Genomic DNA, 14,321 nt, shown 5'->3' on the forward strand with positions numbered 1-14,321 from the left:
TTAGCGGAAGGGCCTGAATATTTTGGCAACGCCGGCTGCAAGCAAGGACTTCAGGATCGAATCCCTGAAGCCATACCTACCAGTGATCTCTCATAATCTTTTTAACCGTTGAGGAGGGGAGAAAAACGAGTCGGGGCATGAATAAGAACTTTATATATACCAATCAACAATAATCCCCTTTTAAACTAAGGCATAAACTATATGGAAACATCAATTGGTTACAGTTAAGACCAGACAATCTATACATACATAGCCAAAATTTCAGCAGAAGCTATTGTTGTATACAATCTATACCTTGAGCACAGTTGGACAACTTAACACATGAATCATAACAAGAAAACAAAAGTATAAACAGCAGAAGCTAATAGAATTTAACATTCAAACAAGACTCTTATTCAAATTCCAATTCGAACATCCAAATCTGTATACAAATTCAATCTGGTTCCAACTTGTGACACTTCATTTGTTAGCAAAGGGTATGAAGGAATACCTGGAAATGAAAGTCAAAAGGGGGTGAGATCAGAAGTAAAAACAACAGCAATCACCAGCACCAACAAAACAGTCCCAGTTTTAATCCAGCTATTAACCCCAGATAGTTCAATGAAACAGTATATGGAAGATGGTTTCAGCCAATTCGAAATTGAAAACCAGAAAATAGAAATCAATGAAACAGTAAATTCCAGTTTTCTTTCCAGTATTTTCAGAATGTTTTCTTGTCTCCCTCTCTCAGAATCTCTTCCAAGTTTTCTTAGCTCTCTGCCCCTGTATATTCAGTGTATCCAGAGTGTATATCGAGTGTATACCGCTCTCTTCGCCCCCCTCTTTGTTTCTACCTCTCCGAATTTCCTAGCCTTCTACCCTCTTTTATTGTTCTCCCTCTCTCAGAATCTCTTCCAAGTTTTCTTAGCTCTCTGCCCTGTATATCCAGTGTATCCAGAGTGTATATCGAGTGTATACCGCTCTCTCCGCCCCCATCTTTTTTTCTTCTCTAATATGATTTTCAGCTCCCTTAAATGGGCATTCAATTAGTGCATTTTCCACTACCAATTCAACTTTTTATTTCTTTAATCATCCACTTAATTGTCCACTCAATTAGTGCTTTTAGTTAATTTGATAATGCAAATACTACCCTACCACTATTAGCTTCTCAATTAGTAAATTGGCCCAACCAGATTTTCCTCTTCTTATTCTTAATGGGTTTGACTGAGTTTTGGTTTTAGGCTTGGCTAAATTGGCTCAACCAGATTTTCCTCTTCTTATTCTCAATGCGTTTGACTGAGTTTTGGTTTTGGGCCTGACTAAATTGGCCCAACCAGATTTTCCTCTTCTTATTCTCTTTTCCTTTTCAATTTTCTTTTCCTTTTTCTTTTCAACAATTAAAACTAAAATCCTAATTAATTATAAAACACCAAATTAACTTAAAAATACTAATTAATTCTAACTAATAATTATCACAAATAATTAAATGCCAAATTAAAAGAAAATCACACAATTTGACTAAAATTACAAAAATATGTTATTATTATTTTTTCTGAATTTTTATTTTTGTAAAACTCCTAATTATTAATTAATTCCAAAAAATGTAAAATCAAATCTTAAATGCCAATGCTATATTTTTGTATTTTTAATGCATTAATAAAATTAAACATGCCCACAAATATATGCAAACAATCAGAAAAATCACGCAATAATTCCTAAAAATAATAAATAATTAAAGAAAAGACCTAATTTTGGGAATTCTTTTGGAGTAATTTGTGTGAGGCAAAAATCATGTGCTCACAGTGCTTCATCAAAAACTGGTCCTAAACTTTCACTACCAACCCGCTGATAAAAAGCTGCTCAACAGAGTCATGAGCAGCAGCGGGAGCAACATCATCATCATCATCAGGAATCACAACCGGGGCCTCAACAGACTCGGTAAGAGGAATAGAATTGTGGGGGATGCTTTTGCTTCATCATCAGAAATGATGCGTCTTCGAGCCCGTGGCCTTGTTACCAAAGAGCCCCTGTCTTCCTCTTCTTTAGAGCCTTGGTCATCAACGACTTTTCTTTTCGATGAAGAACCCAAGATTATTTCTTTGGCCCTTTCCAAAGAGATACGAGAAGCCGTGACCGCCTCGGCACTAACTCCTCGAATAGAAAATCCTGCTAGAAAGAAGGATTGAAATTAGTTCAGAGAAATAAAAAATATATGTAAGATAAAATAAAATAAAAGCTCTTACCATGAGTTTTTACTTTCCAACCAAATCGTTGGGAAAGGGTCTTCCAAGATCTACCATCCATTGGTGCAATCTTCAACAGCTTTCCTACCCAATCACGGAAATTGGGAACATCTTCCACAATTCCCATGGTTGCTGAAAAAGAAAAGCAAAATTATAAAAATCAACAAAATTGAAGAAAAAGGTACGAGAAAGTTAGAAGACTCACGTGCAAAATTCCTTCTCAAGGAAGGGAACGTTGTCATCACCCACTAAACCAACAGTGGAGGCAGCAACAAACATGGCATACCAGCCACGGTCTTTGTCATCTTCAGCACTCACCAAAACTCTTTTGCTTCTGGCTACTAGTGTAAAAACACCATTGCGAAAGAGTCTTGGGGAGTAAAGGTGGATCAGATGTGGGAAAGTAAAAGGCACACTGGCTGTGTTGGTCAAATGCCTCAAACAGGCAACAACCCTCCATATTATTGGGCCAATTTGACCTAAGCAAACATCAAAGAAATGACAGAACTCGAGAATAACAGGATCAATCGCAGGTCTGAATCCTAAAGTAAAAGGGTACGTATAGACAAAGAAAAATCCGGTTAAGTAGGAAGTAATTCTTTGATTCGGATTGGGAATGATAATAGGAAAATTATGACTCCAATGGCAGTCTCTACGAACTATAGAAATCAAACCTTCAGTAATTTGAGTGGGATAGATATCAACACGATCTAAAGAAGATACTTGGTTTCTAAGAGACTCTCTGTCATTATAAAAAGATAATTTTGCAGGAACTATCTCCTCTACTAAAGGTTCACGAAGAGGTTCAGAAGGTTCTTTACCCCTAGAAGAAGATCTTTGTGAAAGAGAACCCCTAGTTCTAGAAGAGTGGCCAGAACTAGGTGAAGGAACAGAAGAACCATCTATAGATGAAGATCCTAAATTACGGAGCCTACCTCCTCTTCTGCTCCTACTGGGGGTATTAGGTTATCAACAATGGGGACCCTTCTAGGGTTAGGGTTTGATAAAGATATGATAGTACGAGGAAGGCACAAACAAAGATTTGAGAAATTAGATGATCAGAAAACTTTATGTGGTAAAGACAAAGAAGAAAATTATATTCATACTACGAAGCAACCGTCAAAGGAAAAGATGCACTGATGGAAAAGTCATAATGAGAACTGATGCTTCGTGATTAGTGAAGCTGTGAAAAAGCCCTAAAAAGTGCTGCAAAGTTGTAGATCCAGTAAAAGGGTGTCACACGTGAAGAGCATTAAATGGAAGTAACAAATGAAGTGTTGATTTTGCTATAGCATTAATGGTAACAAAAATTCCCGTTTTAATGAATTCCACTTCCCAAATATTCAATTGATGAATAAATGGCAAGTGGGGGCACTATCTGTATTGGAAAAAATTGAGTTTACATATTAAAGTGATTGAAAGATGACGTGTCATGACACATAGACTGGTCAAAGAGTTACAACTGACAAAGAGGCACGAGTTGCAACAGATACGAGCAAAGGCAAAGGAAGAGGCACTATCGGTTATCCAAAAGACTCAGCGCTCATACTTATTTAAGTCCAAGAATCAAGGGAAATGAATCTAATACTACATGGGAGTACAGATACAATATTTAATGAGCCTTAAATACTAAAAATGTTAGAGAATCTATATTAAATACAATGATTATGTAACGTAACATTTAATTTCTTTAATTGTCCATAATGACTTTATTATGACAAAAGCAAAACGCATATCTTCAAAATAGCTATAAAAGGGAGAGAACAGATCAATTGTAGGGATACAAAATACTATCTGAATATACCGATTTACTTGCTTTTCTTCTGATTATCTTATTGCTAGCTAAATTACTTTCTTTCATATATTCTTTTAATTATCAGTAACCCAAGTTCTTCTAAATTAAAGCTTTGACCGAAATCCCATTTTTTGGTTTAACAAGACCACCAAGTTAAAACTCTCAGAGCCTTTTATTTCAGATAGAATGAATTTGAGTTTAATTTGTACAACATGGAATACAATAAAGGAGAAAACATCTATTGTAAAAATGAGCACTAACTAGACCTTTTGCTGAAAGCTTCCCTATTACTTAATGAAGAAACAGGACCTAACACTGGTGGTTTCTCTTTTATTACCTCCAAACTAAATACCACTATTGTGTAAATCTGAAATTGATTGTAAAAGATCAACTTATATGTACATCACATCATCGTTTATGCTGAATTCCCCCGACATAAATTCCTCAAATCCATTTGCAGAGATGGATTCCTCAAACTTGAGTTGGGGTTCAAAAATATCATCTACTATCCCATTGTTAACTTCTTGATTTATGCCATTCACATAGCTGCCGCCATTCATCGGCAAACTGTGCATGAATATGTCTTGCAACTCTGAATTATTATAGCCAAAGTTATTATTGGAAGGATCAAAGTTCTGGAAGTTTTGCCCATTAAATTGATGTAACGAAAGCCATTCCGCGAATAATACTTTGGGTAAATTACTCTTTTGAGGCTCTCTTGAAATGTCAGCAGATTGATTTGAATCAGCCAATGATCCTTCTATGTGTTCAAATGAGTCCAAACTAGAATTTTGGGTAATCAATTTCTTGGAAGAAGGTGACGATTCTCGGTTTCCAGATGTAGTTTGTTGTGCCATTTTGGACACTCTCTTCTTTAGATAAGAGTGCCAGTGGTTCTTTATTTCATTATCTGTTCTTCCAGGCAACTGCTGTGCAATCTGAGACCACCTGTACATAACCTTAATTACATACTTATAACTAATGAATTCACTTTCATTCTTCAGATTCTCAAGAGTGGTAAAACTCATTCCAAATATTTTATTGCTAAATAAAAACCTTGATACCCTATATGTATATAACTAACTCATGTGATTCGCCTTAGCCTTTTTTAGAGTGATTTAAAAAAAGGATCTCTAGACTATGTAGTGCGGACTCTCTAAAATGTTGTTGTACTCGTGTCAGATCCTTCAAAAATACACTACTTTGGAAGGATCCGACATGCATCCGACAACAATTTCGGAGAATCTGAGCAACATAATCTCTAGATAGTTTGATGTCTAATTAACTGCAAGAATTGAGAAATTTTAGAAGAAACAAAGGCTTTATAGTCTATGCAATGATCTAATATATTAGTTTTGTTTTAAACCTAAACGACATGTAACTGTATAAAGCAAGCCTAAATTAGTAACCTGAAAATAATGTGATAAATTATTTTAGAAACTGATAATATATGAAAATCATGAATACTGTTAGTTTATATAAATTAAATTCATAAATAAAATAACCTATTTTCTCTATCGCTCTTGAGAAATTCACGTAACCGTGTTTAGAAAAAGTCCGTCGACCATCATAGCAAATATTTGTTAATATAATTAACTGGCAGCAAAGTAGGTGAATCCTCAGAGGATATTGTTTTGAAGTCAACTTACAAGAATTATTTACAACATACTTGTGTTTTTCTAATTTAAAATGGTAGAGACAGTCAAAAAGCTGACTACCTCTTCGAATTCCAGAAGTGTAATTGGACATTACATTATGGTCTATAAAACAAGAATAAGAGTAATTGTTTGAGATATTATCAAAGATATAATTAAGTAAGTTGTCAAATTAAATTTAAACAAATTGATAACACAAATTATCTTACTTGTTGCCAAACATGGCATGAAGGGTAAGGATTGTCTCTTCCTCGTCTAAGCTAAATGCCCCTCGCTTTAGGCCAGGCCTTAAGTAATTAATCCACCTCAATCTGCAACTTTTTCCATTCCTTTGCAAGCCTGTAAAATGATTAATTATATTAACAGGAATACCACTGATGTCAACGATAATACATGTTAGACGTGGTCTTAATAAACCTCTCTCTTTCTCTCTCTCCCTTGTGTTGAATTTCTCAAAAACTATTCTATTGTTTGTTGACTTCTTGCTGCCATCTTATAAGTTGTTACACTTAAAACTATTCCCAAGTAGTGCGCCAAAGATAACGAACTCGGCTGACGCCTATTTCTACGTACATAAGCCATCGTACTATTTTACTTTTGTTTATCGTATTATAATCCTATTTTTGCCCCCCCCCCCCCCCAAAAAAAAAAAACTATATACTTTCAAACTTTTACTCATCAACAAAAAAAACTTTTCTATTGTTTTTTCGAATACACTCGTCAACTAGACATGGTCTTGGCTAATTTGATCACAGCTGGAATGAAGTCATTCGTGAAATATTAAAAATAGACACCAAAAAGAAGAAGAGAAATGCATATTTTTAGCCTCTCTTAAATAATAGACGACAAAATGTATATTTTTTGTATAAATATTTATTATATACATATAATATACATATTTTATATACTTTTTAATTAGCAAATGCAATTAACTTCGACCGACCGATCTTTTTGTACTTTGCCAGAAAAAGAAAAAAGAAGAGGAGTTAACAATCATGGTGATGCTCATATCTCCAAACCTCAAAAAACATGATATTGCTGTCATTGACAAGGATGTGATACAACAATCCTTTTTCATTCTTTTACATTTTCATGCACCTTAAATTAAGGACACCAGAAATCTACGTCGGAAAATTTCTATACTAGAGAGTAGCGTCGAACGGTCCAAGTATAAAATTACACTTGAAGAAGAGATATGAAGGAAACAATATATATACTATTGGCCGCAGTTAATTAGCAACAAATTAATGTGTTGCATGTTCTGAAAATTATTTGAAGATGAAGAATATTGTGAATTTAACTAACCGGCATTAATGGGGACAGAGCTCCAGCAGCCATGACCATGCTTAATGATATAGTTTTTGAGCTTGTCATCTTCATCAGGCGACCATAATCCCTTCTTGTGCTTTTGCTTTGTCTTGTCTACTAATTTGCACCCCATTTTTGTATTACAAATATGTAGTGAAAGCAAAAGATAAATGATTTTTTTGTGTTGTCTCTAAGAGAAAGAGGAGACAGTGGAAGACTTGATGTTGAGGTTAGCCGACCTGGTATTTAATGGGAGGATTAGTTGACACCAAAACAATTAATAAAAAAATTAATATACTTAACGAATAAGTGAAAAAGGAGCTATTTGTCCTCCCATATCATGAGATAATTCCTCAAATATAGGAAAGTGAAAGTGAAACAGGAAATAAAGTATCATCTAATTGGCTCGTAGAGATATAAAATCAATTGAATTGTTGTCCATCTCAAAGAATTTTTGTACTAACAAGAACCACTAGAGACAAATGAGTCTTGCACCTATAGTACTATACATATCTTGTGTCATTTATCATGCTTAAACCTACTAATTGACAGACACCACTAACTGTTTCTATAGCCTTTTCAAGAATCAAATATTTGTATATTGTCTTCACTTAGATTCTTTGAAACTATTACTCTCATTGTTGAATCACCCTCATCATGTTATAATTTGCATTAGACTATTTATCCCCGAAAAATTTGAGGTGGTGGAAAAAGATTTTTAGAAAGACAAAAGGGGTATTGTCCTTAATGATCACTAGGTTGCTTTAATTTACTTCATTAACTTCTTCCTTTCATTACTTGTTGAGATAACTTTTCAATGAAATCAATTAAGGGCCCGTTTGGCCATAATTTTTCTTTTCTTTTTTTCAAAAAAAAAAATTTTTTTTATTATTATTATTATTATTATTATTATTATTATTATTATTATTATTTTTTAAATAATGTTTTTCGGAATTAGTGTTTGGCCATGAAAATTTCAAATTTCACTTGAAGATCAATTTTGGAATTTTTCGAAAATTTGAAAAACACCAAAAAGTTGTTTTTCAAAATTTTCACTTCAAACCACTTATAAAAATTCAAAAACAGCTCCAAATTATATTCATGTCCAAAAACAACTCTAATTTCCAAATACTATTTTCATTTAAAAAGATTCACTTTTTTTCCAGAATTTCACAATTTTTATGTCGAGACGCCCACTAAGAATCCTCAAGTAACATTAATGTTTCCTCCCTGTCACTGTCAAGTAGAGCAGCCTGCATCAGAGTAAGACAAGCATGTTTTACAACCTTCTAATCACAAAATTAAGGAGCTTAATATATTTCATAATTTGCATGAATTAGACTGTGCTTCAATCGTTTATATGTTAAAGTTCAACATATTTTGAAGAAGTTCAATTGCATAGATGATAAGAACAAAATTTAGGATCCATCCAATAATTATTATGGGACAATCTTAGTGTTGTCGATGAAAATTTTTTAGATCTTGTTTATAGGTTTACCTCAAATAGTTAGTAGAGCAATTTTTTTAGGAATTCTTGGTGTGGAAATCCTTCCAACTACGTACTTCCTTCTATTCTATTTTTTCTTCTTAATTGGTTCACAACGTTGAGAAAATCTCAACCAGTGCATTAAAACCTAATCTTTTCTAAATTATTTTGATAATCCAATGAAGTTCCTCCTCAACTAGAAAAGTCTAACTAATGAAAAAAGAAATATTTTTGTTGCTCTTGCTGACCTAAAATATCCTAGCCAATATCCTTATTGGAGAAAAATTGAAATCATTTATAATACTAGAGTTAATGCATTACTTGTTGAGGTGAACAAACGACAAAAGTTTGTCAATACCTCTATGTTCTAGAAAACAACAGAGAAAAAAACCAGATTAATCTATTCCAAACTATGACAAATATTAAAGGCCTTGGCAGGTTCTGATTAATAATGCATATAAATGGTTGAAATATTGAAAAATATCAAAGGGCTTTCATTATTACAAATATTAAGATACTAAAGTCCATATTTCAATACTAACCCCTGTTGAAAAAATATAAAACCTAAAAAAGGCTTATATAATATTAAAAACCAATCGCTTTCATGTCAACCAAGTTTGTTATTCAGCCCTGGAAAATAATCAAACCTGAAATGCATATCAAATCCATATGTTGTAAATCCCTTTCTTCTCAAAATCATATAGAAGTGGCTGAATTTTATTGGTATTAGTTCATAATCTTTTTATACATACCACATGCAGAAAATTAAATCTCATTGGTCAGAAATTTTTTGTTTTTTATTTACCTAAACTTGTATCTTATTCCCTTGAAAACACAGATTAGTGAGTAATAAATGTTGGGGATACATAAAGAAAACTACTCGTCGAGAAAGAGAAAGCTGAAAATAACATTTCCTTTTTATTTTTAGTTAAAAGAACAAATAATTAAGCCAGGGTCAATTTTTTTTATAGTTTAAATGGACTTCACCAGAACTAGTTCCAGTGCTAATAATAAAACAATAGAGACCGACATCGGTAAGATTATAAATATAATGAACGGGTTAAATAACCCTTCTTAATTTAATTATGTATTAGCCAACCTAAATAGATTTTTATACAAAAGGTTCTTCATGATTTGGTGCAAAACAAGGAGAGATGAGTTGGGTAGTTCCTACTGATCCGTTTACTATTTGTTTGCATCCTTAATGAGATACTAATATACTGTAAACCTCGTTGTATTATATTCTCGTATCGTAAAGAAAGGTAAACACTCAATGTGATAAGGAAATTATTTAACTTCTACACGAACCAAATACGAGATAAATTTATTCAGTCTTTCGCAATATACCCGTAGTACCATTATAAGCGTGATGATCTTTCCATAATCATTTCATGACCAAATTTCAGTTGTCACCAATATGTAGATTTAATCACAGATTATTTAATAGGTAATTTTGTAATTATACAGGGGTAAAACTGGGGCTAATGAGCACCCCGATTTTTGGGTGGGTCAAACGAAGCAAGGACATAACTACATGAGATCGAAATCAAAGCTAGGAACTTCTCGTACTAAGGCCCGAATGGAGTGCTCGCCACCGGGCCCGACAAGACAACACCCCAAACCCGATACGAGCTCCAAGACCTCGGAAAGCACTACAAACGTTGCATACGACTAACAGAGGACCGTGATATCCGCACCAACCGGATATCATGGCGCGGATCTGGCCCGATATCGGTAGCGTATCAGTAATTGATGTACAAGAGTTAAAACTCGGGTTCGAAGAAGAAGGCCGCGCCGAAGTAAACTCAACAAGTTTATGAGATTGGAGGAACAATTACATAGATTACTTGAAGACTGGAAAATTATCCTCGGACCCCAAAGAATCGAGAGCTCTATGTACGAAGTCTGCCAGATTTGGCTTGGCCGAAGGGACTTAGTTCAGAAGAACATTTGACGGCCCGCTAGCCATATGCTTGGGGCTGGGAAATACTGAATATGCCTTGAGAGAAGTTCACGAAGGCACTTGCAGGAACCATTTGGGGGAAGAATCTTTGGTTTAGAAATTAATCAGGATCAACTATTACTGGACCGAAATAGAGAAGGACTCGAAGGAATTTGTACGAAAGTACGACGATTGCCTGAGACATGCACCGATGATCCATCAATCGAGAGAGCTACTCTAGACAGTCTTGTCCCTATGGCCATTTATGAAATGAAAAATGGATATCGTCGGTCCTCTGTCGTGGGCACCCAGTAAGACTCAATTCATACTATTCATGACCGATTATTTTTTCAAATAGGTCGAAGCTCAAGCGTTCGAGAAATCTAGGAAAAAGAAGTCATTGACTTCATCTATGACCATATAATATGCCGATTTGGCACACCGTCCGAAATTATTTGCGATAAGTATATTGGTGGTGAAAAAGAGCTACACGTGGAATGTTAGACTGCCGACATGGCATAATACGTAAAAGCAATAACATAGCAGCACATGGCAGTCTTATTTGATAGAGTAAGAAAAGGCACGGGAAGAAACACCCACGAGACAGTACCGGGCCTAACAACTGACAAAGAATGAATAAATAATACAAAAGAAGGAAAGATGCATGGACCGGAAAGAAATAAGGAAGGGGAATCATAACAGATATAAGACATTCATAGTAATAAATGCATTGGTTATGAGAATCCAAAATAGAGGGCAATCAATATCATTGATGCCCATAATTAGCACAAATTATGGGGAAAAACCATTATTATTGTACATTCATATATAAGAGCACAAAATTTTAATTGTAAAGACACATATGAGATAATATTGAAATATACACTTTACTTTTCTTCTTTCTCAAAATTCTCTGCTTTTATTATGCAATCTATTACTTCCTTATTTATTTTTATTATTTTCCTTTGATACCGTTGAGAAAGTGAAGCAAAACTTAGTTATCAGAAGCCTGTTTTTTTCCAAAATTAGTCTTTGACCGAAAGATATATTTTTGGTTAAACAATAATGGAAACAATTCATCGACAGCAAGGTAAATGAGTTCTTCGAAGAACACAAGATTCAGAAGATACTATCAACACATTACCACCCGAGTGGAAATGGACATGCAGAATCTACGAACAAGGCCATACTCCAAAACCTGAAAAAGAGGTTGACCGATGCCAAAGGAAAATGGAAGAAAATCTTGCTCGAATTTCTGTGGACATACTGTACGACCTCGAAGTCTAGTACCGGGGCCACCCCGTTTTTATTGGTCTATGGTGCCGAAGCCCTAATACCAGTAGAAGTGGGAAAATCGAGCCTCCGATTCCAATATGCGATTGAAGAGTCACCTCAAAGATCAACATCACATACGAATAATCAACAAGGGGACAGACAAACTTCCGAGGACGCATTAAAACAACTAATTGCAGAACACGTCAACAATGCCTTCAAGCTTTCGTCAGTAGATTTCCAACTGTGCCACCCACTCCACCTCCAAACAACACTGCAACCATAGAAAGCCCACGCTCGGAACTTGCTAATTCGGGTAGCGGAGGAACTCCCAGCGAATCTCGCGATGGAAGGTCAGGTACCCCAAATAATTCTGATTTACAAAGTTTAGTACTAACTTTGAAGAAGTAGCTCAAGGAGTAGAATGATCGCATAGAACAAATACCCGGTGTGCCTCCTCTGATTAAAAGAGTAGATATTGACAAATATTCACAACAGCCCAGGAAGCCAAGTGCTGCTCTCTTGCCGATTCCAAAAAAGTTTAAAATGCTCGATATTCCGAAGTATGATGGAACAACCGACATGCAAGATCATGTAACTACGATTTCAACTAGCGTGAAAGACAATGACTTAACTAAGAAAGAAATTGACTCGGTTCTGGTCAAAAATATTTGCAAAACTCTCATGAAAGGAGCACTAACACGGTATTTCTTTTACTAGAAAATTCTATCGATTCTTTTGCTGAGCTTGCAGATTCATTTATAAAAGCATACTCGGGAGCTCAAAAAGTTAAGAAGAGGATGGAAGACATCTTCAAAATAAAACAAGGAGATACAGAGCTACTAAGGGAATTTGTGAATAGGTTTCAGCGTGAAAGAATGATGTTACCGCGGGTACCTGATAATTTAGCTGGCATGACATTTGCAAGTAACTTAAATGAAAAAAGCTCAGAATCCACAAGGAGGCTCAAGGAAAGCTTACGAGAATTCCCTACTACAACTTGGAATGATGTTTACAACAGGTATAGTATGAAGTTGGGGCTAGAGGAAGACACTATCACTCGATCACGGGGTGATGACAGAACAAGTTCGAGGCGACAAGAAATGGAAAAAAGGTCCGGTAAGAATAGGTACGAACCTTACATGGGATAAACAGTATAAGATTCACGCTCTAAACAAAAAAATCCAACATACGATTCTAGATCAAGAGACAGAGACACGGGTTCATCATCCAAGTTTGGGAAAAAGCGAGATATGCGGGATATCATTGTTAATACAAAGTCAAAGATTGGTGATTATAGTTTCAATGTTTGCACTTCTGAGTTGGTAGCTGTTTCAAGAAGTATGGGAGATAAGGTGCGGTGGCCAAAAAAAATAAGACCGAACCCTAGCAGAAGAAATCCAGATTTCTGGTGCGAGTTCATAATGACCTCAGTCATAAAACAACAGACTGCAGATTGCTACAAGGTGAAATAGAGCATTTTTTAAAACAAGGTTATTTAACTGATTTGTTTAGTGAGAAGGTAAGCAAACGTATATGAAGAATAGACAAGGGCCACCAAAACCTCCATCACAAAAAAAAACAATTAATGTGATAAGCGGAGGAGAGGAGGTCAACAATGTGACATATACGGCTGCAAAAAAGACATCAAAACTCACGGTTACCCACGGAAAGTGAGTTCGTCAAGTTTTGGAAGAAGACAATATAACATTTGATGATGCAGACGCGGATGGCATATTATTCCCACATAACGATGCACTGGTAATATCTTTACTTATACATGATACTAATGTGAAATGAGTTTTGATTGATCTAGGTAGCTCCGTAAATATCATTCTTTTAAGAGTAGTAAACGAGATGCAAGCTGATGACAAAATGGTGCCCAAAAAACGGACCTTATCTAGATTCGACAATTCAAGCGTTGTTACAAAAGAGGAAATAGTGCTTACCATATTTGCAGAAGGAGTATTCAAAGATACGAAATTGCAAGTGATAGATACAGACATGACATATAATATGATTCTGGGTAGGCCTTGGATTCATGATATGGATGTTGTTCCATCTACTTTGCGTCATGTTATGAAATTCCCTTCACAATGGGGGATTAGACAAATCCATGGAGATCAGCAGGATTCTAGAAGAATCAATTCAGTGGCGGATTCGAGCATAACGAGCAATGATGTAGATAAAAAATAGAAATTACAGAATTTAGTTGAGGACACAACAGCACAAACCTTAACTGAAGGTGGACAAACAAATGTAGATTCAAGGTCTGATATCATCCAAGAGTTAGAAGAAAACGAAAACATCAAAACAACAATAGAAGAACTCGAGGCCATCACACTTTCCAATCAGTGGCATGATAGAAAAGTTTATGTTGGACTGAAGTTAAGTCCATAAATGAAAGGTAAACTTGTCAAATATTTACAAGCTAACGCAAATTGCTTTGCTTGGTCGCATTAAGATATGATAGGTATACCACCAGAGGTGATGACCCATAAACTAAATGAATATCCATCTTATCCACATGTCAAACAGAAGAAAATGAATCAAAGATCCTTCAAAAATCAGGTGATCCAGGATTAGGTACAAAAACTTTTAAAAATTGGGTCCATACAAGAGGTAAAATATCATAACTGGC

The 14,321-nt window shown here is 35.1% G+C and overlaps 1 protein-coding gene across 1 annotated transcript; it reads right to left on the reverse strand.

The window, feature by feature from the left end:
- Positions 1-4,167: 4,167 nt before the first annotated feature.
- LOC107767799 (transcription factor LAF1-like) lies at positions 4,168-7,227 on the reverse strand. The gene is made up of 3 exons (XM_016586892.2): positions 6,978-7,227; positions 5,882-6,011; positions 4,168-4,965 (listed from the first exon to the last, which is right to left on the reverse strand). The coding sequence occupies exons 1-3, from the start codon at positions 7,111-7,113 to the stop codon at positions 4,410-4,412; spliced, it is 822 nt and encodes a 273-aa protein (XP_016442378.1). The 5' UTR covers positions 7,114-7,227; the 3' UTR covers positions 4,168-4,409.
- Positions 7,228-14,321: the final 7,094 nt, after the last annotated feature.

This window comes from Nicotiana tabacum, chromosome 6 (genome assembly GCF_000715075.1).
Source record: "Nicotiana tabacum cultivar K326 chromosome 6, ASM71507v2, whole genome shotgun sequence".
In the NCBI taxonomy this organism is placed as follows: Eukaryota; Viridiplantae; Streptophyta; class Magnoliopsida; order Solanales; family Solanaceae; genus Nicotiana; species Nicotiana tabacum.